Source organism: Odocoileus virginianus, chromosome 6 (assembly GCF_023699985.2).
Source record: "Odocoileus virginianus isolate 20LAN1187 ecotype Illinois chromosome 6, Ovbor_1.2, whole genome shotgun sequence".
Taxonomy (NCBI): domain Eukaryota; kingdom Metazoa; phylum Chordata; class Mammalia; order Artiodactyla; family Cervidae; genus Odocoileus; species Odocoileus virginianus.
In genome coordinates, this window is record NC_069679.1 from 27,253,511 (window position 1) to 27,280,249 (window position 26,739).

The 26,739-nt window shown below is 40.1% G+C and overlaps 2 protein-coding genes across 3 annotated transcripts in view; both read right to left on the bottom strand.

Moving 5' to 3' along the window:
• Nucleotides 1-19,932, bottom strand: part of VPS39 (VPS39 subunit of HOPS complex) — a 45,322-nt gene extending 25,390 nt beyond the window's left edge. The window contains exons 1-7 of the mRNA XM_020906806.2: nt 19,713-19,932; nt 12,001-12,066; nt 3,931-3,995; nt 3,597-3,639; nt 2,102-2,196; nt 1,048-1,146; nt 514-606 (exon numbers count right to left, since the gene is read on the bottom strand). Coding sequence (XP_020762465.1) covers nt 514-606; nt 1,048-1,146; nt 2,102-2,196; nt 3,597-3,639; nt 3,931-3,995; nt 12,001-12,066; nt 19,713-19,785 — 534 coding nt within the window. The 5' untranslated portion in view covers nt 19,786-19,932. The remainder of the gene's footprint in view (nt 1-513; nt 607-1,047; nt 1,147-2,101; nt 2,197-3,596; nt 3,640-3,930; nt 3,996-12,000; nt 12,067-19,712) is intronic.
• Nucleotides 19,933-21,660: 1,728 nt separating this feature from the next.
• TMEM87A (transmembrane protein 87A) overlaps nt 21,661-26,739 on the bottom strand; it is a 41,826-nt gene continuing 36,747 nt past the window's right edge. For both annotated transcript variants that reach the window (XM_070469073.1, XM_070469072.1), the window contains exons 18-20: nt 25,505-25,560; nt 24,976-25,006; nt 21,661-22,915 (exon numbers count right to left, since the gene is read on the bottom strand). In XM_070469073.1, coding sequence (XP_070325174.1) covers nt 22,874-22,915; nt 24,976-25,006; nt 25,505-25,560 — 129 coding nt within the window. In that variant the 3' untranslated portion in view covers nt 21,661-22,873. The remainder of the gene's footprint in view (nt 22,916-24,975; nt 25,007-25,504; nt 25,561-26,739) is intronic.

Consider the following 26,739-nt stretch of genomic DNA (forward strand, 5'->3'; position numbering starts at 1 on the left):
TCTGGTCGTTAGAATTCAGTGCTTTCACTGCCTGGCTGGGGTTCAATCACTGGTTGGGGAACTGAGATCCTGCAAACCAGGCAGCACAGCCAAAGTTTAAAAAAAAAATACTAAAATTAGTATATAATTGCTGAACACCAAAGCCTCAAGATAGCAGCCCATGATAATGCTACTGGACAGATTATCTAGACAGATAGATTATCTAGACAGATTATCTGGACAGATAATGCTACTGGTCCTGATTATCTAGATACAGCATGTGGATAATTCATTATGTAGAGAACTGAGAGATGATGCTGTCTGGCTTAAGATACACAGACATCTTATTTACAAAAGATGTTAGAGCATGAAAAAGAACCAAACATACAAACACAAACTCTGTTATGCCAAAACTCTACCTAATGCAGTCTCTTGACCTACAGTTCAGAAGCATATAATCATCTCCCCCAGGTAAACTCATAGTCAACTTCCCCAAGGTAAACTGATGATATTTTCAAAAAAGGTAAACCTTACCCTTATTAGATAGTAGTCTCTCTTGAAGCCCACACAGATAGAATTTTCACACCATGCCATGGACTTGGGCACATCTGGTACACTAAAGTCCCCCTGGAGAAAAAGAGCAAGTGTTTAACTGGAAAGATGTTAAAGGGGAAAAAAAAAATAAGTGACCTTCCTGTTATTCTACTTCCATTCTGCAAAATCACCCTCACCCTCCTCTGAATACAATTCTATTAGCACAAGACCAGGAAAGCACCCATAATAAAATATGAAACCCATGAAATGGACAAGGTGCATTTAAAAAAGGTGAAAACCCATTTTGATATAAATCCGTAGAGATGTAAGGCTGGGCTTCCCTTGCCTCTGAAGACCAGGAGACTCTGACAAATGTGCATGAGTAACCTTCACGTATTCAGAGCGGAACATTCATCTGGGGAGACCACTGGGTTCCTGGGCTTCAGAGGAATTGAACAGCCAATCTTTCAAGCTATGGGTCAACTTAGCAGCAGCTCCCATCCAACCCGAGGACCAGGTAACCGTGGACTTTACCTGCAATTCATGAAATTCCCTGTCTTTCCAGAAATAGAGCTGCAGCTTCTTTTTCACAGCCACACACATCCGCAACACCTCCTCCCCAGTCTCTGTGTGCTGGGAAGAGACACCCAGAGCAAATGAGGATGTGTACACTGATGACTCCAGAAGTGGGTGACAGCTAATTCAGAGATTTTCTACCTTGAAATGGCTACTCATCTGAACATTCCTGTCATACAAAGACATGCTGCCAGAGAAGCTGAGCACAGCACACACCATTCTCTCAAGGTGGACTCACACCCACCGTGCTGAGGAGCGTGTCCTCCCCATGGGCTGCTGGTCAGAGACACTGGCCCCAGCAAACCTCACAGAAGGAAGTAGTTTAGAGAAGAAAATCTACACAACTGCTTCCTCCTTTTTTCCTTAAATGTTTCTTGCTCACGGCTGTCAACATCTGCAGGGGCAGGGATCAGCCTGTGTCAGTGACAGCAGGCCCGCTTTCAATCCTTTAAAGGAGTGGGGGGGGGATAGAAAATGTCTAAGCATAAAACAAACAGTGCAGTGTCAATGTAGACCATTAGTGCTAATAAGTGATCAAACCTGAGTTAGAGGGGTGAAGCAGATTGTGAAGAAGCTAAGGATGATGAGGTGGCAAAAATCAGGAGAAATGTCTTTTCTAAACAGCAAAAACTCCCTAATGACGAAGACCACAATGATACATTTAAAACATGAGTCAATTAATGCCACAGAGCTATGTTCATGTACTATCACAGTCCTGATTCCTCACTAACAGTTTGTTCGTGGCAAGCGTTTTCATTTTTAGCTAGCTGCCTCCTGAAATAGTGGTCCAGTGCTTTAATTAGCACACAACCAGGGAATGCAGATATTCTAGCTTCAGGTCACATACTAAGGGTGAGGTTTCTCTAATATGATCCAAAATCAAATAGTCTCTTTGGAGCCTCTGCTGAGTTTGGATATCAATATTACATTCTTCCCATCTACTGGGAGGGATGGTGAGGAAAGGCTATACTGACCAAAGCACAAAGTCAAATTTTATCTTCCTTGCACTTACCTGGAGGTCACATGTGAACAACGACGCTCCCTTTGCCTTGGAAACCGTAGTGATTTGTTGAAATGTCAACAGGTCATGGACGTAAATATTATTTTCTGTTTGGTAGGAGATAAAACCACCACTATAAATTATCACAGTTCTCTAGGATAGCAAACTTCAAGACAAAAAAAAAAAAGGCAAATGCTGGTTCAAGACATTATCTTCAGTTTCACTAGCAATGACTTATTCTGGTCCATGAACCGGTAAAAAAAAAAAAAAAAAAAAAGTAAGAGGTCACTTAATCTTCTAAACTTGGATATTTTGTTTCTTTCAATCTGGGCTAGCTTGAGTAAAAGAGCTCTTCCACTTCCAAACAGCACTCTTACATTTGGTCTTTCTCAAATCTGGAAACTCCTGATGTAATATTTGTACAAGAAATTCCTTTTCAAACTATTCATGTTAGGAGGCTCCAATAAGAGAAAGGAAACACCCTATGGATTCTGTAAAAACACATGGCGAGAATTTTTTTTCCCTAGCAAAGCAAGCACAATAATTTCACTTGCACCCTCTAGCTAGTTTTAGGTACTTTAAATGTTTCTCTCTTAACTAGAAACTAAGTTTAAAAGGATTCTACTACTGGGGCCCTGGGCTGAACATAAGGAGCATGAGGCAAGTTTCTTCTGCTTGTCAAGAAAAGGCCTTACTGGCCACCTCTCATGAAACTGTGGCTTTTCAAACAAGGCCTTGAATAGTCTGGCTCTGATTTCTCACCTGTTTCTAGCCACTCTCCTCCATATACCTGAAGTTTGGCCACATCTCAGGGCCTGTGCTGAAGCTGTCTCCTCTGCCTTTAATGCTCTCCGACCTCTGTCTTCCTGCTGAAATTCTAATCACCCACTAGACACTGCTGTCCCTCCTGTTATTAAGACCCTGCACTTTTTATAAATTTTCACTGGAACTTGTGTGTCTGCATGCTCAGTTGCTTAGTTGTGTCCAACTCTTTGCAACCCTATGGACTATAGAATGCCAGACTCCTCTGTCCATGGGATTCTCCAGGCAAGAATACTGGAGTGGCTTGCCACCTCCGCCAGGGGATTTTCCCAACCCAGGGATCAAACCTGGGTCTCCTGCATTGAAGGTAGATTCCTTCCACTAAGCCCCTGGGGAAGCTCCACTGTAACTTATTCCACTGTAATATGAGTACTTTCTGTCATTTTGGTCTTCAGAATCAGAACCTAAGTTTTAAAGATGGAAACCATGTCTCATTCAACTTGGTATCTCCAATGTCTAGAGTAAGGCACAATATATACTGAATGAATGAAATGACACTTCTTGGAGAACAGAGCTCAAGATATGGGGAATGTACCTTTATTACCTGTGTACCCTGCTGTATCTGGTGAGGAATGTGTCAGTTTCACTGTTAAATAATAACTATCAAATTAACCATGAAAAGGTTAATCAGATTACAGTTTCTGTTTCTTGATACATGGAATACAAATGCAACCCCTTTTCTTACCTAACAAGCTGACCAGAATCTTAAACTGGGAGACCACATGGATCTGGAAAAGAGCAAATCATTAGATTCAGTTAAACATTTCTGACAAGGTTCAGCAAATGTTAATTTTAACTAAAAATAAAATGGGACTAAAAAGCCAACATCAATGGCAAGGATATGACTTATATGCAATCACAATTTCTGCTCATGAAAGAGGATTTCAGGTATGTGATGGATGGACAGATATCCCTGCAGAAATAGGAGGACAGACAGCAGATGATTCAAAGACGAGTAAATAATTTTACCAAAGTTCTAGCTTTGATCAGGTCTCTTAGACGTCAATTTCGTGGCTTACCTGCTGAATCTTTTTGGAGAAGTTCTTATTGGATTTCTCTAATGTCACTTCAAACCTGTTGCAACCTATGGAAAAGAAACAAACACATTTCCAAACATAGGAATACCTATAAAAAGAACCATGACAAAAAAATGCTGCTCCATACCGCTCTCCTACATGAATCATTAAAAAAAAAAAAAATCCTGAAAGAACAGAAGTTGGAGATCTAAAAGAGACAGCTGTCTTTACTAAGGATAGCAAGTTGCTTTCAGCTCCAATTTTGGAACAAAGGGTTTCATGCACCTCTTCCTGGCTTTAGCAGAAAGGACCAAACCACAGTTTACTGAAGCTGCAAGGTACTTACGAGGATTTTATCCCACATAATAGTACCTTGGCAAAGTATTTCATCAAAAGAGTGTAAAAAGTAACAAGTAAAATATGGGAGCCCAAGCAATGAATCCCAGCCCAAAGCATTCTTAGATCTAACTAACTCCCAGCAGCTACCATATGTCCTGCATCACAGGACAGAGCAAACACCAGCCCCGGAGCTAAAGCAATTTAATGCATCTACACTTACTGCCACTCTTGGATGATGCTACACCTGCTGACACTGTTCCAAGAAAAGGGGGAAGAAAGTTACAGGCCTTAAAAACAAGTGAAGCCCATCTTGCCGGGGTGACCAAAATATTTAGCATCAAAAACACCAAAGGGTCAAAAAGAATAACTATCACAGCAATAATAGCAGTTATGATTAACTAAGCAACAACTAAGTGCCCGGCTCTGGATTTTTAAATTTGTGTGTATTCTCTGCGACCTCACAACCACCCCAAGAAGGAGGGTGGTTATTATTCCAATTTCATCTCTGAGAGAACTGACAGGTCAAGCAGTTAGAGAGCACCCAGTGAGAGACAGCCCAGAGGCAAACTCTGTGGAGATTCTCTGAGCAGCCACAAAGGCCCACGTCACCAAAGTTGGTCTTACTTCCTCCACATGTCCCTAAGAAGAGGAGATGAAGATGGGGCCCTGAAGTTGTGGGTGATACAGAAACCTAGTCTGTATTAGGTCATTACATTTCACAAGGGGAAAAAAATATCAGCCATTATTGCTTGATAAAGAGTTCTGTATTTGAAAAGGACATTATTACCTCTAACAATTCTCTTTCTAGGCAGAATTATCTAGGACAGAGATTGTCACACGTTTTGATCTCAGGACCCATTCATCTTAAAAATTACTGAGGATCAAACTTCTACATGGATTTCAGCTATCAATGTTTACCATCTCAGAAATCAAAACTGAGCCATTTTAAACACATGCATTTGGCGGGGAGGGGCGCTGTCCTGCGTCTTTGCCGCTGCACAGGCCTCTCCCTGGCTGCGGTGAGGAGGGGCTCTTCTCTAGTGTGGTGTGCTGGCCTCTCACTGTGGCGGTGTGGCTCAGCAGGTAAAGAATCCACCTGCAATGTGGGAGACCTGGGTTCGATCCCGGGGTGGAAAGATCTCCTGGAGAAGGGAATGGCTACCCACTCCAATATTCTGGCCTGGAGAATTTCATGGACTGTATAGTCCATGGGGTCACAAAGAGTTGGACATGACGGAGTGACTTTCACTTCACTAACAGAAGATAGTTGGCTCTCATATTTGTCTCTGCATTTAATCTGTTTTGATACACTGCATGGCTGAGGTATATGACAAACATCTGTCCTCATGTGGACATGTAGTTGAAAAAGGGAGGAATAGCTTTTTAATAGCTTTTTCAGATAATTGGGGATCTTTGATGCTAGACCAAAACTTGACAAAGGGAGTTTCTTGCAATCTGGAATCTGAAACCTATTAATGAACTTTTCTGTTAAAGTCCACTGGTCTATCTTACATTTTGAATGGCTCTTTTATTTATGCTTTGTTTAGAAAATATTGGTTCACACAGTTATGCAGATTTTCCAAATGTTGACACATTTTGTTATACGATTGAGAAAAAAAAAAAAAAAAACATGCTCATTATCACCCCGGTCTCGTCAGAAAAAGCTTTCAGTGCTGAGAAGCTGTCCAGTTCATGGGGTTGGATACAATTTTTCCACAATTCTGATTTTCTCTTGAAAGCTCTAACTTTATCAGTTAACTGGCAGTAACACTACTGCCAGGTGTTTTCTTTGAAGTGAGAGACTATTCATTTTTGAGAAAACATCTACCAAACACCCAAATGCTCTGAAAAACCACAATCTATCTGTTAGTCATTCTCTCAAGCAGAAATGATGCTCCATTAAATAAATGGTCGGCTCAGCTCATTACTCCCAACAATCACAGGAGAACTTTCCCCTGAGATGGTCACTGGCTGCATACCTTGCACACAGCAGAAGTGCTTTACATGTACTTCCCATTATACCACAGAGATTATTGAAGAGGTGTTCTCAAGGGTCAAGATATAATAAAACGAATACTTTTTACTGCCCCACAAAGAACATGTATGCTTAGGTGCTCAGTCATGTTTGACTCTTCGCAACCCCATGGACTGCAGCCCGCCAGGCTCCTCTGTCCATGGGATTCTCCAGGCAAGAATACTGGAGTGGATTGCCATGCCCTCCTCCAGGGGATCTTCCCAACCCAGGGATCAAACCCAGGTCTCCCACACTGCAGGTGGATTCTTAACCGTCTGAGTCACTAGGGGTGAAACTGGCAAAAGAAAAAAAAAACACTGTGAGCAGACACCGGGAAAAAATACAACTGCTAGGTCAGTGTGGTGCCAAAGTTTTTTTGACACATTGTCATGAACTTATTTTAAGGGGCAGCAGTTTTAGCTGCCACTATTTTTAGACCATCAGTGCAAATGTCGATATATGTCAATGAAAAAATGATAATGTTTTAGTGTTACGGTGTGAACTTAAGTTTTGACGTTGTGGATCCTCTGAAAGGATTGTGGGATACCTCCTGGGGTCGAGAAATTATCGACTGAAAAAAAATGCACAACCTAAAAGTTGAGAATTATATTTTATTCTGTAGACTTGCTGAGGACCTCAGGAAGAGCCAGGATATATAGGAGTTCAGACCAAAAACAAAACAAAACCAGGTGGTCAAACATCAAAAGATAACTGCTATTTAAGAAAACCAGACTTCTCAAGTTTAGTGCTTTTCTATGTATGGGAAGATATAAGAGTCTGGACTCACTGAAATCATTCCTCTGATATGCACCTTAACCATTTAGGGCCAGTATACTGTTTTTCAGGCTTCCCAAGTGGTGCTAGTAGTAAAGAACTCACCTGCCAATGCAGGAGACATAAGAGATGCAGGTTCAATCCCTGGGTTGGGAAGATCCCCTGGAGGAAGGCATGGCAACCCACTCCAGTATTCTTGCCTGGAGAATCCCATAGACAGAGCAGCCTGGCAGGCTACAGTCCATGGTGTTGCAAAGAGTCAGAAATGACACAACCCAAGTGACTGAGCACGCAAACACATATACTGTTTTTCTCCCTTCTGAATCCCCTCAGGGTGGACAGTTTGAGCCTGCAGTGGCTGATGGCTTGAGGGTCACACATCCTTTGTTCACTGATATGGCACGTAACATTTTTCCTCCACAAGACCAGACTTTGCAAACCACTGCTCTAGGGTGAAGCATCACTGAAGTAAACATAAAATTGTTAAGACCTAAGATGAGAAGTAATCTAAAGCCTCTGTTTAAGATACCAGTAGACTGAAGTTTCTGAGTAGACTGAAGCCGAGAGATGTTTGTGAACTCACAGGAGGGAGTCGGCTCAGATCAGGTTGGAATCCAGGTCCCGTTCATCCCAGTCTTTCCAGGAAATCTTATTACCCACTCTGTCTCTTTCCTCAGAAAGACAGTCTAGTCGAAAACTTATCAAGGTTTTAACAGGGAGAGAGTGAAGAGACAAACTAGGTAATTCAATAGTTAATCCCAGTAGGGGTTTGTCAGTATGGAAAAAAGTATGGGAGACCCCCATGTAAATCAATGACCATGCAAGAAAGCAGGTTTGCTTAAGCACATGTGTGTTAAGCCACCTCAGTCATGTCTAACTCTTTGCAACCCCATGACTGTAGCCTGCCAGGCTCCTCTGTCCAAGGGATTTTCCAGACAAGAATACTGGAATGGGTTGCAATGTCCTCCTCCAGGGGATCTTCCTGACCCAGGGATAGAACCCTGGTCTCTTATGTCTCCTGCATCTGCAGGTGGGTTTTTTTTTACCACTAGCACCACCTGGGAACCACAAAATGACCCAAGAGAAGCATGAGACGTGCCTCCAAACAATAAAACAATGGTGCATGAGACACACATCCTGCCCAGTGAGCTCAGTGAATTAATGATTCCTAGGTCACACTCCTCTGCACACACTAAAAACAAAAATATGAGGAAAAAGTGACATTATATTGAAACCTCAGATAATTTATCATTTTTAGCATATGTTATTGCCTATTTTGCTCACTTCTATTGCACCATGATAGTCCCAGTTTGACCATGTAGGACAAGAAAACTCCCCCACCTGGCGTGGAGGAAGAACTGATGACGGGAGTATGACATCTGCTCAAGAATGAGGAAGAAGGCGGTTTTTTCCCCTCTCCCCACTTTTCCTTTGATTATAAAACTGTAGCCCACTAAGTTCTCGAGGTGTAGCACCCTCTTGCCCATCCGCTTGTACGTCTCACAGGCGTCTTATTTTAATAAATCACTGCCTATCTATCACGGTGCTTCTCACTGAATTCTTTCTGTGCTGAGACATAAAGGACCGGAACTCCCAAAAAATGCCACCTAGTGGTTTCAGTTTTGGAATATCTCAAATGTAGAAACTCGGTTCCATGGCTGATTCATAGAGGCCCAAGTCTATTTCTGGCTGATAAACACAGCAGAGAAAGTGGCTTAGAACTGAACTGTTCTCTAAGGGTATATGGAGAAGTGAGGCTTCTAATTAGAGTTTGATTTCCTAACTGTCTAAGGTAAGTTAATACTGCTATCCCAGTGACCTGTGGGGAAACAGGGAAAGTAACTAACCTGTCAAGGGTTACATGATGAATTGGGGAAGGAACAATCACCACCAGGGTTCCAGGTCAGAGTAACATTAACATTACCAGTTTGAGGCTATACTATGTTGAAAAGTTTACTTTAAGAGTCCAGTTTTCAACTCCTCATCACTTATACAGAAATGATATATTAAACAAGTTACTTTATCAGAGTATTCAGTATTTGATGGTACAAAGAAGTGATTATCTTTTGGGATAAGAATATTAGGTTCTCTTATTTCCCTGCCTTGTACATCATCTGAGCCCACAGTAAAGGGTCAAAACAGAGTTGCGTAATGTTGAATAAAATCAAAGGCAGGTTTAATTTTTAAATTATAGACTGGGTTGATATCACAGAATACAAATATTCTGGCTTTGAAAAATTAAAGCAAGGGCCAACAAAGTACCGTCTGGGGGTCAAATCCAGTCCTCCACATGTTTCTATAAATACAGCTTTGCTGGCACACAGCCACATCCATGCTCTTTTGCTCCAGTGGCAGAATAACCATGACAGAGATCTCACGACCTGAAAAGCCCCAAATATTTACTATTTCCGTAAGTAGATCAGATAGGGGCTCCCCAGAGAAAGAGAATCAGTCATGGTTTTCTTGACATAAAAGAAGCCATTTTTGTTCCCCTAAGCCGTTCCATGATCTAAACCTGACCACAGTGCTTGTCCCTGCCAGGTCTTGGTAACAATGATCTTCAGGGAACAAAAGAACAAACCTTAATCAGGCAAGAGAAGTCACAACAGCAAAGACAACAAATCAGGTATCAAGACCCCCAGTTCTGCTTCATTGGTAAAGATTAGCCTACTTTCTTAAGATTTTGCAGAATTTAACACCTGTCCCCCCCTACCCTGGCCGAAGGGATAATGATGTTGATCTTCCCAGACCCTCTTGACTTCACTCAACTAAAGTCTCAGCTCTCAACTACCCAAGTCTCTTAATTTAAAAACTTTCCCATTTTGCTGCTTGGGGACACGCTGCTTTGGGAAAGACCCCCAGTGTTCTCCTTAGTTGCAACAAGTATAAATCCTTCTTCCACTCTCTTTCTTGCTCGTGTCTTTTTGCTCAACACCCACCAAGAGGCGAATCCAGTTTTGGGGTAACATTTAGTTCTTTTTTGGGAACAAGTTGGCAGACTATTGATTTAAAGTCAAAAAACTTAGAAATGAAATCTAGTAAGTCTCCTACATATGAACGCTCAAAGATGCAAACATGCGTTCCATCAACATCAGGTGTGACTGAAATTGCAGGCTGTGCCCTCCGATTGTGTTAGTTGGGTACCCAGGCTAACTTTGTTGGTCTTACAAACAGACAGGACTAATGAACGTGCTCTCGGAAAAGAACTCATTCATGTGTAGGGGACTTACTGTAAAGCCTATTTTGATCTTCTGGTTTCCTTTCCTACCCCACCACTGAACTTGACTAGGTACCATCCTCCTTCCCTATTACACCAGTGAAGGGAAGCAGAATATACCACCCTCACGTATGCTTCTCTGACACAAAGATTATTTTGAGCTGAAGGTAACTGAGGAGCAGCAGATACAAGAAAAGCTCTCTACCCTCCCCCATCTGCCAAAGAGCAAGACATAAATTTACAAAGGTACCTTCTCTCCCCTCTCTACCAAGGACAATATTTAAATAATTTAGAGACAACTCTAGACCCTTATCAGCCCAGAGACTACACCAGAGCAATCTATGCAACAAATTTATCTCCAGCTAGTTTCCCCATATATTTGCCACTCTAAAAACTCAAAGTCCTCTTCCTTTGTCTTGGTGCTTCTCTGATTTACAGCTCCTCATCCAGTCAATCTCAGATGGGTAAGAGTAAAAAGGAATTCTTTCCTCTCTTACACCTGGTAAGATGATCTTTTTTTCCCAATATGTTACCCTTGTTACGAGCTCCAAAGAGAATGCTCTATTTCCACTCTTACAGTAACCTATTTACTATGGAAAGTTACATACCAGGTTGAAAACCATGAAATTCTGTTTTTTCTAATATAGCCAAACAATGACAATTTTATATGGTTCAACCTACTCTGGCGTTAACAGCTTATTCCTATAGTATGTATCTCCAGGGTATAATATACAAACACATCAATTTTCTACAAAGAGAACACAGAAATAAAATTAGGAAAAGGGAGTGAGGTACTTTTTCCCCATTAGAGGGCACTCTAACAGAGTAAACTTCAAATATTTTTAGAGGCTTCCCTGATAGCTCAGTTGGTAAAAGAATCTGCAGGCAATGCAGGAGACCCTGGTTCAATTCCTGGGTCGGGAAGATCCCCTATAAAGGGGATAGGCTGCCCACTCTGGTATTCTAGGGTATCCCTTGTGGCTCAGCTGGTAAAGAATCTGCCTGCAATGTGGGAGACCTGGGTTTAATCCCTGGGTTGGGAAGATCCCCTGGAGAAGGGAAAGGCTACCCACTCTAGTATTCTGGCCTGGAGAATTCCGTGGACTGTATAGTCCATGGGGTCGCAAAGAGTTGGACACAACTGAGCGACTTTCACTTTCTACATTTTTACTGACAGAAATATTAGATTAACGTTTTAGTTTTCCAAGTCCTTGCATGTGACCCCAACAATTTTGTGAGATACTTTACAGAAGAAGAAACTGACACTGCGAAGGACCTACTCAGAGTCACATGTCAGAGAAGTAAAGCCTGACTCAAACCCAGGTCCTCTCTGCCCTAGCCCACCCCACAGAAGTTTAACACGATCTTTAAAATCAATAGCTCCTAACTTTTCTTCCCCTTCTATCGCACCATTTACACAAGAATTTTATTCCTGTAATATTTCTTTTTTCTGGCCTGAGTCTCCAAGAAGTGAAAAGGGAAAACACATCCAGCCCCACCTCCCAGAAGGTGATATGGGAACATAGTCTGAAAAAAGGAGAAAAACCCTTGAGAGTCTCACAAGTTTCTCCTTACTCCCCACTCTTCCACTGTGCTACCACCAATCCCCACTCACCTTTTTAATGGTCCAGTAATCATTGATTTCACAGCTGTATACCAGTTGACTACCAATTTTTTTAACTTGAGTAGTAAGCCACTTCTTACTTGGTTCTGAAAAGTTGCCACTTACCAACATCTTTCCGAATCCTATAGAGAAGAAGATGACCTTGTTTTGTTCCAACAAGCAGCCATTCTTCTGAAAAAGAAAAGGACCATCAGCTTCAGTAAGACCCTGTTTCTTTAGTTGGGGCTTATAAGCAGAAATCAAAGGGTTGAGAAAATGAGTTGGCTTTGACAATATGTGTTTTGCAAAACTAAGAAATGTTTATATTCAAGAAATGTTTGAGAATCAAATAATTGAAAACAATATTTATTGAACTAGATGAGACATATCAGAGAATGAAAAATGCCCCCAGCTTCATTGTTTCAAAATGAAACTGACCAAAAATATGATAGAAGTTTATAAAATCATAAAATGGGTAGCATAAACATAAGACTAGGTATGTTTCCATGTGCCATAGCACATAAAGCTTACAGAACTATCTCAAAAGATGGTCTAACAGATAGTATCAAGTGTGACAAAGATGTGAAGAAACTAGAATGCTCATACATTGTTCGCAGGAAAATAAAATTGCAGCCCTATGAAAAACAATCTCACAGTTTCATAAAAGACTAAACACAGAGTTACTGTATGACCCAGCAATTCCAAAACCCATGGGTATACACATAATAGAAATGAAACATATCTTCCCACAAAAAAATTGTACATAAATGTTCACAGTAGTGTTATTCACAATAGCCAAAAGGTGGAAACAACATAAGTATCCACCAACGGATGGGTGGATAAACAAAATGTGGCATATCCAGTCATTAAAAGAAATGAAGTGGTGACATATGCTACAATGCAGATGGATCTGACAATATTATACTAAATGAAAGAAGCTAGACAAAAAAGGCTACATATTGCATGATTCTATTATATTACATGAAATGTCCAGGATAGGCATATCTAGAGACAGTAAGATTAGTGGTTGCCTAGAGCTGGTGGGCTTAAGGAGAATGGGGCGAGTGGGCTTGGGGAAAAAGAAGTGGGATTTCTTTTCAGGATTACAAAAATGTTTTGAAACTGACTGTGGTGATATTTGCACAACTCTGTGAATGTACTGACAACCACCAAATTGTATACTCTAAATGGGTGAGTTTTATGGTATATGAATTACCTCATTAAAGCTCTTACTTAAAAAAAAAAAAGAAAAGATGGTCTTGGTTACTGGCTCTTTAATTTTGATGTGCATCAGAATTATTTGAGGATTTATTAAAATAGATTAGTAGGCAGGCCTTGCCCTCAGTTTCTGATTCAGTAGGTCTGGAAGTGGGCCTGGGAATCTGCATTTCTAATAAGTCCCCAGGCAATGCTTTCTGCTGTTTGTCTAGAGATAGCATTTTGGGAGACACTGCTCTTGGCTAAAAGTCAAAAGGTTCTGAAAGGACTTAAATAATTACCCTAATAGATTTACATTAAATAATTAAGCTAAATTAAGCATGTACAGATATTTCCTTGGCTTTTTGATGCTGTAACATAAAGGTCACTCATTCCCTTCATAAACTTCTAGATCCTCTGCAAAATAAAATATTGGATAATGACATAGACAATGACATAGGACGCAGTAAAGTATTCCTGGAAATGCTAAGCAGTTATCACATGCTATAACAACTATCCTTTGAAGTATGTCTTTTTCTTTTTTAAAAGAACTTTTGTCCATACCACATGCGGGATCTTAGTTCCCCAAACAGGGATGGAACCCATGCCCCCTGCAATAGAAGCATGGAGTCATAACCACTGGACTGCCAGGGAAGTTCCAGTATGTCCTTAACTTAAATCTCTATTTTATAGATGAGGAAGTTGAGGCCTAGGCAATAAGTAACTTGTCCAGAGTCACACATTTAGTAAGACATGTGTAGCAGAGACAGGATCTCAACCCCAATTTGTCTTACCCTTAGCCACATGCTGAAAGTGAAAGTCACTCAGTCGTGTCCAACTCTTTGCAACCCCATAGACTGTTCATGCAATTTTCCAGGCCAGAATACTGGAGTGTGTAGCTTTTCCCTTTTCCAGGGGATCTTCCCAACCCAGGGATCAAACCCAGGTCTCCCACATTACAGGCAGACTCTTTACCAGCTGAGCCACAAGCAAAGTCCAAGAACACTGGAGTGGGTAGCCTATCCCTTCTCCAGGGGATCTTCCCAACCCAGGAATCGAACCAGGGTCTCCCGCATTACAGGCAGATTCTTTACCAACTGAGCTATGAGGAAAGCACTGATATGAAGCACATGTTATGATGCACTTATTAAGGCATCTCATCTCAAAACAATGGGTGTTAGTCACAGGCTATCTGAAAGGTACAGTTATGTTTATAAAACATGTCCGGAGCAACACCAGAAATATTTCTCCAGGTTGATGTCCTTAGTCTTCCAGAAAAAGATAATGACTCTGTCCTCTTTTAGGTTTTAAAGTAAAGGCAGGACACAGAAAAGTAAGAGAGTGTGCTCTCAATGACATAAGTGGAAACGAGAAATAACACTAGCTCCAGTAGAACACTGGTGATTTATGTCAGAGCAGAACATGGGGGAACAAAAAAGAACGCAGTTCACAAGGCTTGCTTTGAAAAATATATTATGTTTAGAACTTTACTTATATTAATAGATATCACTGTACTGAGCAATTGATAATATTAAAGTTGATTTTCAGGACACCCACTAATATTTCAAATACAAATAAAACAAAATTTTTTAAAAATTCACTTACACATAAAAACCCACAGCAAAAAGGCCAACACAATGTTCACCATCTTCCCCATCCTCTCCACCATGATCCCCAAACACCTGCCAGTTCCTGTTTTTCTTTACCTCTTTCAACAGGTTCATCAACTACCCAGATCTGCAAGGCCTATCAACTTTACCTCTACAAGGTACCTGGCAACAGCCCTCTCCCGGAGTCCCGGGGGACCCCTCAGCTGGTCTCACGCTATGTGTCCTTCCATGTTTGCTGGCTGTTACCTTAAAGCACATCTCCAATGCTGTCCAATTGGGGTTTAAAAAATCCTCATGAAGATGGACTGCCAAAACATGAAGCCAAACTCGTAATCATGACTTTCAAGGGTGTGCTTTCCATTTTTATTGACATATTTATTTGCCAATAGACATTTCTATCAAATGTCTACTGGTGATAAAATGGAATCAAATAAATTTATTGAAAATTTTAAAAAAATTTTAATTGAGGGACTACCTTGGTGGTCCAGGGGTTAAGAATCCACTTTGCAAGGCAGAGGACAAGCGTTTGATCCCTGGATGAGAAACTAAGACCCCACATGCCTTGGAGCCTGAGAGCTGCAACATGCAGCAACTAAGACTCAATGCAGCCAAATAAAATAAACATTAAAAGAAAAAAACTTCTTAAAAATTTTTTTAATTGAAATTTTATTTGACCCTTCTCGATTATTCCTCTGGAGATGCTGATGAAAATGCACTTATCATACATGCAACATATTGAAACAGCTTTCTTTTAACTAGTAAAAGGACCACACACATATTCATTTCTAATACTCAAAGTCAAGGAAAAAGAGTGCATCATCCAGACATAACAATGGCACAGAGCTCTGATGAGGCCTGATTTGGTTACATAAGTCAATGGGGGTTCAGGTGGCCGGAGAACCAACCCAGGCCGGAGGACCAACCCAGGGACCAGAGGACCAACCCATGCATGCTCTCTGTCACCAGACAACATAGCTGTGCATGCAAAACACTGGAAATGAAAAGCCTGCAGAGCGGGCAGAGCACGGGGTAGGTAGACAGTCTCTCTGGGACTCAACACTGCACGTCAGAAAGTGGAACATACTACACAAAACGGGTCACACAGGCAAAAACAAAGGAGAGTCAGCCCTAGAAAACTCCCAATGGCCTAATCCTGAGCCACAAGATCACGGACACGATTCCTCCTGGGAATGAAGGTGGAGCCCTCTAGCTCACAATTACCCTACTGAAGCTCCATCCAACCGTGCAGCTCAGTTCAAATGCATGTGATAAACCCCCACTGCTGAACATGGCAGCGAGTACAGAGATGAACAGGATAGTGGTCACTTCCCTTCTTTGAGTCACAGGGCAAAGAACAGTGTGTCTCAAAGCATCAGCCCCTGATTAGCTGTGTCAGAATCACTTGGACTTATTAAAAATGCCCATTCCTGAGCCCGGCTCCCAGAGATTCTGATGCAGTGATTCTGCAGTGGTGCCCTGAAATTTGCATTTTTAAATTTTTTCATTATATGAGACATTTACCTAATTCCAAAGCTAAAACTATGAGAAGTCCATCCTGTCCACCTCACCTTGTTCTCTTCCTTCTGCTGTAAGTAACCATTTTAATCATTCTTGATTTATTTTTCCATTGTTTCTTTGGAAAACAAATAAAAATGATTTGGTATACACACATACAGATACACGCACGTATACCTACATTTTTTTTATAGGCTCTGAATATACATTAAAGTTTGAGAACCAAGCTCTAGAATCAGATATGATTTACTGGATTTACCTTGGAAAACCTACTTAAATTTTCAGGTTCTTCCTCTGGAAAATTGAGTTGTTATTATTGCATAAATGCTTACTACATCTAAGTACTCAACAATGAAAGCCCTTACTATTAGTCAATTAAACAAATATTTAATAAGTATCCATTATGAGTCAGGAACTGTTCTAGGCACAGTAAATAAACCTATGGACAAAACAAAGTTGTTGCTCTGAAGGAACTTATACTCTAATATGGAATGACAGAGACAATAATAACATATAAAATAGCAGTAAGAGGCTTCTATGATAAGAAGATAAGGCTGAGTAAAAGAGGAGCACATTGGTGGATGTGGTGTTTTCTTTTATACAGAATATCTCGGGCAAGTCTTGCTGATTTGTGTGACATTTCAGCAAACCAAACGAGGAATGAGCCATATATCTAAGACAAGAGACTGTCAGGCAGAGGAAACAGCAAGTGGAAAGGCCCTGAGATTAGTTACATGAGTTACATGCTTTGTGTGTTCATGGAACAAGAACAACCATGTAACTAGTAGCAGAGAGGAGCAAGGGATAAGACCATAGGGAAAAACAAGGAACATAACTCTAGAGGCCTGGTCATGACAGGTGTTGCCAGTCATGTTAAGGACTTTGGAACTTATTCCAGTTGTGATGTGAAGCTACTGGAGGGTTTTGAGCAGAGGAGAGATGCAAATAGATGACATTTTCAAAGGACCTCTCTACCTCTATGTGGATAAAATACTGCAAATGGCACAATGGCAAACTGAGGGTGATGAATCTGAAGACTATTATAGTCATTCAGATGGGAGAGACTGGTGCCTTCATCAACAGCAGTGAACAGTAGAGATGGAGAGAAGTGGCTGGATTGTAGAATTTTTCAGGAGGTGGAGCAGATAAGATTTGCTGATGGACTGGATGTGGTGTATAAAAGAGTAAGAGAAGTCAAGGATAATTCCAAGGCTTTGGGGTTTAGCCAAATGGGTAAACAGAAATGCCATTTCTGTTTGCAGAGATAATGGGATACAGGGGGATGGCCACATTTTGAAATCAGGAACTGTTCTGGCCATGCAACCAGATATCCAAATGAAGATGCTGAAGAGGCAGCTGGATTCTACAACTCTGGAATTTTGGGAGAAGTCCTCCTCCTCATCATCACCATCAGTATCTTCCTCAGTTCTTTGTCCCAGAAGATGGGATTATGGTGGCTCTATGACATCTTCCAGCTTAAATATTGTCTGGCCCTCCAGAGGCCTGGAGGTTCCTGGATGAACTTTCCACCTAGTGTCACAATGTAGACAGAAGGGGTAAAAACTAGAAACAGCAATATTTACTGCTGCTAAAGCCTGAAAATAAAGTAGTGTTGAGGCACAAGGCAGTAAATGGCCCCTCACAGCCCAATACCTAGTGCAGCAATCTCGTAGGCAACAGGTGTTTCTCCTGTTTTGCTGGAGTTTAGACAGGCCAAAAGCTACCTACCATTTCAAAAACTGTTTCTGGAAAGCACAGGTACAGAAAATCTTTATGGTAACAAACTGCAGTTGGTGAAAGAGCCTGAAGTATGTGGACTACTAGTCCCATAGGGTATCAGGGTCAAGGATTTTGTCAAGTTAAGTGGAGTGTGGCAAGTGGCTGCATCCATCCTTTTCAGAAACATATGTCCGAGGCTGAGTGGATTAGCCTTCCCTCCATGATTACATATGAGGCAGCATAAGTCTCTTGTATTGTAATCTGTTCACATTTCTTTGTCTGCCACTGTGTGTCCCAGGAGCACAGGCACTGTTTCTTACTCATCTTTGAGTTCCTGTTTCAGGCAGAGAGACTGGCCCATGCAGGCACTTAATACACACTTGACAAAGAAACAGGGGAGTGATCCCCTTTGTGCTGAGTGGCAGGTCTTTCATTTTTTCAATTTCTTTTTTTTTCTTCTCTATTTATTTTAAATTTTTACTGAGAGCAGTTAATGACAGAAAAGTGGAGGTTTTCTTGAGATACTTGAAGTAGGATTCTCTCCTTAACCCTAGGACAGACTGCTGCTGAGGTGTGACTTTAAAGGTCCCAGAGCTAAACAACTACACTGTTACTGTATAGCACAGGGGCCTGTACTCAGTATCTTGTGAAAACCATAATGGAAAAGAAGATGAAAAATAATGTATGATATATGTAAAACTGAATCATTTGCTATACGGTAGAAATTAACACAACATTGTAAATCAACTATATTTCAACAGAATAAAATTTTAAAAAGAGGTTCATGGCAGCTGGGGGAAGAGTTGGGGGGTGCACACATTAATAAGATATGTAGTGAAGGTACCTTACTGAAAAGGATGTGAAGAACTCTGACTGAATGGGACTGTCCATGACAATGAATAGAATGCCAGCTACCACCAAGATTCGACCAGGCCCATCATGATACTCAGCTCAGTATAAGAGCTGATTAAGGTTCTGAGCCACCTTGATTTCTAGATCCCGGACATTAACAGGAAAGACTGAAATTACTTCTGTTTGGTCTTTGGTTATCAGACACACAAACACTCGTGGATAGGAGCATAATGTTCACAGGAGTCAAGGTTTATTTCAGAAACCATTTGTATTCTAGAACAGAGACACATGACTCTACTTTCTGTACTGGCCAATTCCAAGTGGATCATGCAAAGTTTTATGGGTTAGGTTTCCTGGCAGCCTGAAATGACGCTCTTCTACTTATAGGAGTTAGGTAACTTGGGCATTTTGATTATGAGACAATCAACCACTTGGCTAGATTAAAAGTGGAGAGTAACAAGTTAGCTACAGTAATTAGAAGTAAGTGATGAGTGACCATTAAGGGGGGAAAAGACATAGCTGCTAACTTGTTCAATGCAAAACAAGCAAAGAAAAAGCAAAACAGTGTTTCACCTGGAAAACAACAGTCTGGACAAGTTCAAGCCCCTAGCCGTCTATGAACTTCTGTGGAACTTTGTTACCCAAACTAAAGACTTACTGAGAACAGAAATGAGCCAAAACTGAGTAGTTAATAAGGAAAGTTCCACCCCCAACTCCCTACCAAGAGCAAGGGCAGGTGAACATCCCTAAAATGCCTGGATCCCCGGAGATCGCCCAAACAGCTTCACCGCCCTCGCTGTCAACAGTGCTCTGCGTCCCCTCATCCTAGGCCCCTCTTGGAGGACGCCCGACCAGAGTTCACACAACCAGAGGCCGTCCACTTCCCTAGCCTCGTGAAAGGTCGCAGTCGCTCCCGCGCTGACCCCATCTGGCCCCTCGTCTCACCCCAGGCAGCCAGACAGTCGATCTGCAGAGGCAGCTTTTCTAGGATCGGCACCGGCTCGAAGGCGTCGTGCATGGCGGCAGGTGCAGTCGCCGCCACAGCCTCAACCGGACTGTGCCGGCTCGGGTGTGGGGCCGGAATCACGACCAGAGAAGAGTGGGGACCTCGACTACTGGCCCTCGGGCAATAGAGCCATCAACACCGGACTTCCTGCAGAGTTAAGCCCGCCCCTTCCGCAGCCGAAGCCCCGCCCCTTCCGCCCCGGTTCCTAGCGTAATCTCCAGGAGTGATCTGGTACCTGGGATAGCGTTTTTCGCTGGACCATCGTGTAGCCCGAGTGGTCATGGGCTTAACAAGGTGGAAAAGGGATCTTAATCTTTGAACTGTTTTGGGCATCAGAGCCCGATGAAGAATTCAGGCTTTGGCGTTAGTTAGACTTGGGATGGAGACCTGTTATTTAGAAAATGAGCTCAGTAGCTGTGGCGTTTAAGAAACAATCTCTAGAAGCCTTAGTTCTGTATCTGCAAAGTGATGGTAGTGTTGTGTACCTAACCTTGTGAGCTTTTAGCAACAGCTGACATTCTAAGCACTCAATCAATGGTAGTTTTCGTATTACCATTATAAACCCAACTAATTCGCAGTAACTTTCCCTTGTATTTTATTTTAGGGGCTTATCGAGGCCAGTTGGTTCTCAAAGTATGGTCCCTAGGTCAGCATCACCTAGGAACTTGTTAGAAAGGCAGTCCCAGACCTCATCCAGCCCTACGGACTCAAACACTGAAGCTGGGAAGGGGTGGGTGGTGGTCCAACTGTTTTAATAAGTATCCAAGGTGAGTCCATGAACTTTTACTTGAAGTTTGAGAACCAAAGCAAGAATGATCTGTATCTGGCAGTTTACCCCAAAGAAAACAGCTAGTATGCCATGAAGTGAAGCATTTGGTTTAAAGCAAAATGTAAAAGAAAAAAGGAGTGAGTCTGTGATATAATCATATTAAAAAAAACAAAAAACCTACAGCTCTGGTCACTTTTAGTTTCTTCATCTGTAAATGAGGAATACTGTCCCATCTTTATCAAATACTGTTTCTGATAATCAAATGAAGTATTTTCAAGTAGTAAGAAACACAAAAATTGCTAAAGAAATCTTGGGGCTAATTTTCCCCATAGAAAGAAACTGAACACCTTGAAAATTTAGAATTACCAGCTGTTCTGCTAGAAGGCCTGCTACCTTGTAGTTCAAGACCAAAATGAACAATGTAGACTCAAGTTGGTTACAGGTCAATGTGATAATATAAATTACTTCTGAACCTAGTCCAAGAACTGATACACTACAGCCAATCACATTAACACAAGAAGCCATGAGAAAACAGAATTAACAGGCTATTGAATTTGTGCTATACACCCCTGCTTTTAACAGTAGGTTTCTGGGAATTTCCAGGTGGTCTGGTGCTTAGGACTTGGCACTTTCACTGCTGGTGGGGGGACTAAGATCCTGCAAGCCATGTGGTGTTTCAAAAAAAAAAAAAAACCACACCATATATAGGGGTTTTTGCCTAGTTTCAAATTAATATCTAACCAGTCTCAAAATATATGACCAACTATCCTGCTACATTATGACCACTATTCACTTGCTGAGTTTTGGTGTGGAAGAACAGAAGCACACAAAGTTAATACCAGCCCTTTGCAAATGGGTTAACTGGAGAAGAGGCAGTTCGTATTGTTTCTTAAGAGATACTATCTAGGTGATTTTTGTTGTTGTTGTTAATCACCATACCAAACAGCTAGAGAAATGTTACATAAACACTTTAGTGAAGATTGTAGTCACGTGGTCACTGATTTTAATAGAAAATAAGACAACACAGAATAAAACCCATGTAAGGAAAATTCAATGGCAGTGTGAAGAAAGAACGGTATTCAGAGAAAGTCTTGGAAAAAAAGTGACAAAAACATCAATTTTGTTAAAACTTTTTAATATTAAAAAGTGGCATGAACTTTCTATGTAGAACAAAAAATCTTGGGAAGACAAAATTGGACAAAATCATTCGAACAAATAATAGTGCTTCAAATGAATCCCATCACCTTGTGATGTTTCTTATAAACCATCCCTAAGCCAACACCAGATACAAGTACAGTCAATCCTAAAAAATGAGCAGCAGTCCAGGGCCTCCACATTATTTCATGCAGAAAAAACTGTTTAAGAAAGAAGGACCTGTTTCCTTTATATTAGCTCCTTCTTCTGAAGCATATAATCCCTTTAGCAGGGTGCTCACTCATATGCACTTAAGATGGAGTGCCTTTCTGCATCTAGTGCAACACCCAGTGAAAGGCATGAAGGCAAACAAAGCACTGCCCAGGACTCCACAATGCTGCCCTTGAAGGCTTACAAAACAGTAGTTAAAAGTTCTGGAGTGTGCACCACATTGCCAGCAATGGGATGTGTCACAATAGCAGATGTCAAAAGAGTTAAGCTAATATTTCTCTCTAAAGTACATCTGAAATAGAAAAATCTTTAATATACACCATTTGTAAACAAAATTGCACTTGATTTTGCTTCTTCAAATGATCTAAATCACACTGTAACAGTCTCTCTCTCTCCCTTTGTTGTTGTTGTTTTAATCACTGATAGAACTGTGGCTCCTTAACGCAGGATTTTTTTTTCCCCTCTAAACTACCTCTGCAAGATTTAACCTTGGCTTCCCAGGAAATGCAAAGATAATTAACAATTTCACCCATCACCTACGTAATTCCCTAAATAAATAAAAATTACAGGCAGTTGCTCCTGGATATTACGTATTATGGTGCTGATGTCACAGTTCTTCAGAGGATGTTAAATTTTTTAGTTTGACAGATTAAACAATTTAAACATTATAGAAGGTTTAGGAACAACATACACAAGTTGCATAAACATCCATGTCAGGGTGTGGGAGGGAAAGGGGCATCAATGCTGCAAATAAAAAACTTGTAGATTCTTTTCATCCTATGAACTTGTTTTCAAGAGTGTGTTCTCCTTGTTCCAACACCTCTAGCCAGCTCCAATGCACAAAGATCAAGGAACAGATCAAGATGTCATTGCCTCCTTTAATCCCATGGAGCAGTGCAGTGACTAACATAGAAGCTGATCTCTTTCCAGGTACTAGCCATCCTCAGTTGCAAATCTTCCCATTCTTTACTCCATTTTGGACCTTTCGAAGTGCGTGATCATTCGTTCCTAGGGCGGAAAAAGTTATTTTAAGTATATTAATTTTAAATGGTCTACATTCCAAACATCTTTTACAAAAATGATCACACGTTTTCTTAAGTACTTGCTTAAGTTCATTAGCTACTTAGAGTAATACTTCCTAATCATCTATGAAGATTTTGAAACATACAGATGTCCAAGTCCAAAGATTAACTGAAGCAAAATCTCTAGGCTTCTGGGCAACAAGCGACAAATCAAAAGGAACTGTGTATTTTAGAGTCACTTAAGTTTAATAAAAATGTGTACCTCCAGTGATCCAGGAATTTAACTTAAGAGTCAAGGATATGGGCAAAGATTTAGCTTCTACCATCTCTACCACTGTAACAGAATACTAGAAAGAATTGTGTCCAAAAATATAAGACTGTATAGACAAACTACAGTATATCCTGATTAAAATTACATCTGATGAAAAAGTTCTAGATATCTGTCGCACAACAATGCACATATAAATTAACACTTTGCACTTGAGAAAGGTTAGAATGGTAATTTTATGTGTTTTCCATAATTTTTAAAAATCATGTAAAAAATTACATTTGATTATAAAGCAGTATTTATAATATGCTGTTTCAATTGAAAAAATTAATGTAATACTATTAAATTTCACAGTAACTACACAGGAATTTTACTTGAGAATATTCTTCATTTTTCCCAAACTCTGATAGAACTGTAAATCCCTTTGCAATATGATAATTACATCAGAAAATCTATCCTTTTCACATTTTCTCTTAGAAATACCCCTCCCTGAAGCTCTCTGTTCTCTTCCATTCTGGACTAAATGCTCTCCAAACCTGTTGCTCAGCTGTCACTGAGAATTTCTTACATCATCATCCTAGGAATTTATCCCTGCCTCTGTGTCAGATCCTTGATTTCCTGGATCCAAAGTCTTTCTCTTTACAGCTCTCTCATATTCATATATTTTATGAATAAACATCTACATAGGAATTTTACTTTAGAATACTTTCTAATTTTATTCTAGAATACATTTCCTGAGAAAGCACACATAGGATGTCAATTACTTTATTTTTTTACATGAATGAAAACATCTTTATTTTACCCTCAATTCATAATTGAGTATAGAATTCTAGTTTGAAAATAATTTTTCTCAGAATTCAAATACATTGTTCTATTATCTTCTAGTTTCCAATGTTGTTGAAGAGTCTGATGTTGTTGAAGAGTCAGACTCTTCAACTCTAGTCCTTTATCTGTTTCTCTTGTAATTCCTTTAAGTTCTTGAACCATTTTTTCATACAGGGCAATATAAAACCATGAAGTCTGCCACCAAAAGTACTACAATAAACACATATTCCCCTGAACAGCCCAACTGGGTTTCACATACTCAGCCCTCTCTGGTTGAAATATGGATGTCTGGAAAGCTGAAGCCAAAAGGGAAATCCTGAAGGCCAACCCAATTATAAGCAGAAGGTGGCACCCAAGAGAAAGAACTGAGAATACACCACAAAAAGCCAAGTGTTCAGTTGTCTGCAAGGTCCAGTTCTCGGTTAATTCAATGCATTGAACAGCTAAGGAATCTGAGACTGTGTGCTGCACCACACAGCAGGTCAGTGGGAAGTGAAGAAACCAATTTTTAACAGTCAATCCAATACAGTAAGTCACAATTGGGCAAAGGCTTTTAAAAGGCTTTCTGAAATCAAGATAACCTAAACATTCAGAACATATCTAGAAGAGGTTTCCATGAACTCAGACTACAAGTCTGATACAAGACTTCATGAGAAACCTTCTAGATGAAGTGTATGGAGCCAACTAAAAACCAACATAAACATTTTGTTGTTGTTCAGTCTTCAAGTTGTGTCCGACTCTTCATGACCCCATGGACTGCAACAACATAAACATTAGAAGTATACTAATTATCCTTATTATCTGTAAGATAGTGACACAGATAGTACTGATAGTAGGTAACAAAATCAGGCCATTATTGAGTCGAATAAATCAGTGTTCTTGAACAAAAGACTGATGACTGCCTATTAAGCCACGAGACACAAAGTTTATGTGTATATTATTTGATTACTAACCTCATCTGAATCCAGAAGGGCAGGAAGTGCTCTACAGAGAGAAAAACAAACTGATAAATGTAAAATAAAGCCATAAATGGTTCATAAAGGATAGTGGAATAATGAGTACAATTTAATGACATTTCAGGAAAAGACCAAAAAACCCACAAGAATCAGTTACTAAAATTGTATGGACTTTAAAAGGACAAATGTTTAATTAACATTATAGACATCAAAAGGAACTCAAAAATTCCAAAAAGATTATCCCACTGATTTTAAGAAGACCTATAGCTAAATCTTTCTGAGCAGAAATGTCATCTGAATGAACAATCTGGATTACTTTCATTTGTATTAATACATCATTCCTAGTTTTTAGTTTCTAACATCTTTTAATGTTTTTAATACTTTAAATTATTTCCAATAATTTAATTTTTTACTTCCAGAGTTAACTACAAGCATTCTCATTACTATGTTCTTCAGCTCAACTCATTTAAAATAATAAAATACTACTTTGAAAAAGTATTCTTGTGGTAATGATTCAAAAACTTACACATCTGTCACAGAAGAAGGAACATTTTCTTCTACCCACTTTAAATCATCTTCCTGCTAAGAACATATAAATGCCAGATGTTACTAAAATGCACCAAAATATACATCTCAAGTAAAGATCTAAAGAGGTCAACTTAATCTTTTGTCACTCTGAATTAGTATATTCACATAACAGGACTGAAAACACAGAAGTCAAATAATTTAATTTGAAAAACTAAACTATATACACGAAATGTAAAATAGTATCTATATCCCTAAGTGCTTTCTTTTCAATAGTGTAATACCTAGAGTTCTTACTTCATGTAAGCTTTGAGTCTTAAAAATAAAATAAATTCTAAAGCCCTTTTAAATGTAGAGTGAATGCACAGTTCTGAAGGAAAAAAAAGCTGACTGAAAAAATCTTGATCTTTTTTTAAAAAAAATCAAAGTATAGTTGATTTACAATGCTGTGTTAATTTCTGCTATATGGCAAAGTGTTCAGTTCTCTCCATTATGGTTTATCAGAGGATTTTTTTTTTAAAGTTATATTGGAGTATGGTTGAATTTCAATGTTGTGTTAGTTTCAGATGTACAGCAAAGTGAATCAGTGATACATATATCCACTTGCTTTTAGATTCTTTTCCCTTATAGGCCATTGAAGACTAGTAAGTAGAGTTCCCTGTGCTATATAGTAGGTCCTTGCTGTTTATCCATCCTATATATAATAGCTTGCATTTGCTAATTCCAAACTCCCAATCCTTCCCTCCCCCCACCCTTCCAACCATAAGTCTGTTCTCTATGAGTCTTTTCTCTTTCATAGACAGGTTAACTGGTATCATATTTTAGATTCCACATTTAAGTGACATAATGTGGTATTTGTCTTCCCCTTTCTGACTTACTTAGTATGGTAATCTGTTCATCCATGTTGCTACAAATGGTGTTATTTCATTCTTTTTTATGGCTGAGTAGTATTCAATTGCGTATATGTACCACATCATCTTTAGTCATTCATCTGTTGATGAGTATTTAGGTTGTTTCCATGTCTTGGCTATTGTGAAGAGTGCTGCTATGGACATGGAGGGGGTGGTGGGCGCCTGTATCTTTTTGAATTATGTTTTGTCCGAAAACATGCCCAAAGGTAAGATCCCTGGATCACATGGCAACTCCTTCAGGAGCTTCCATACTGTTCTGCATAGTGGCTGTACCAATTTACATTCTCAACAACAATGCAGGAGGTTTCACTTTTCTCCACACCCT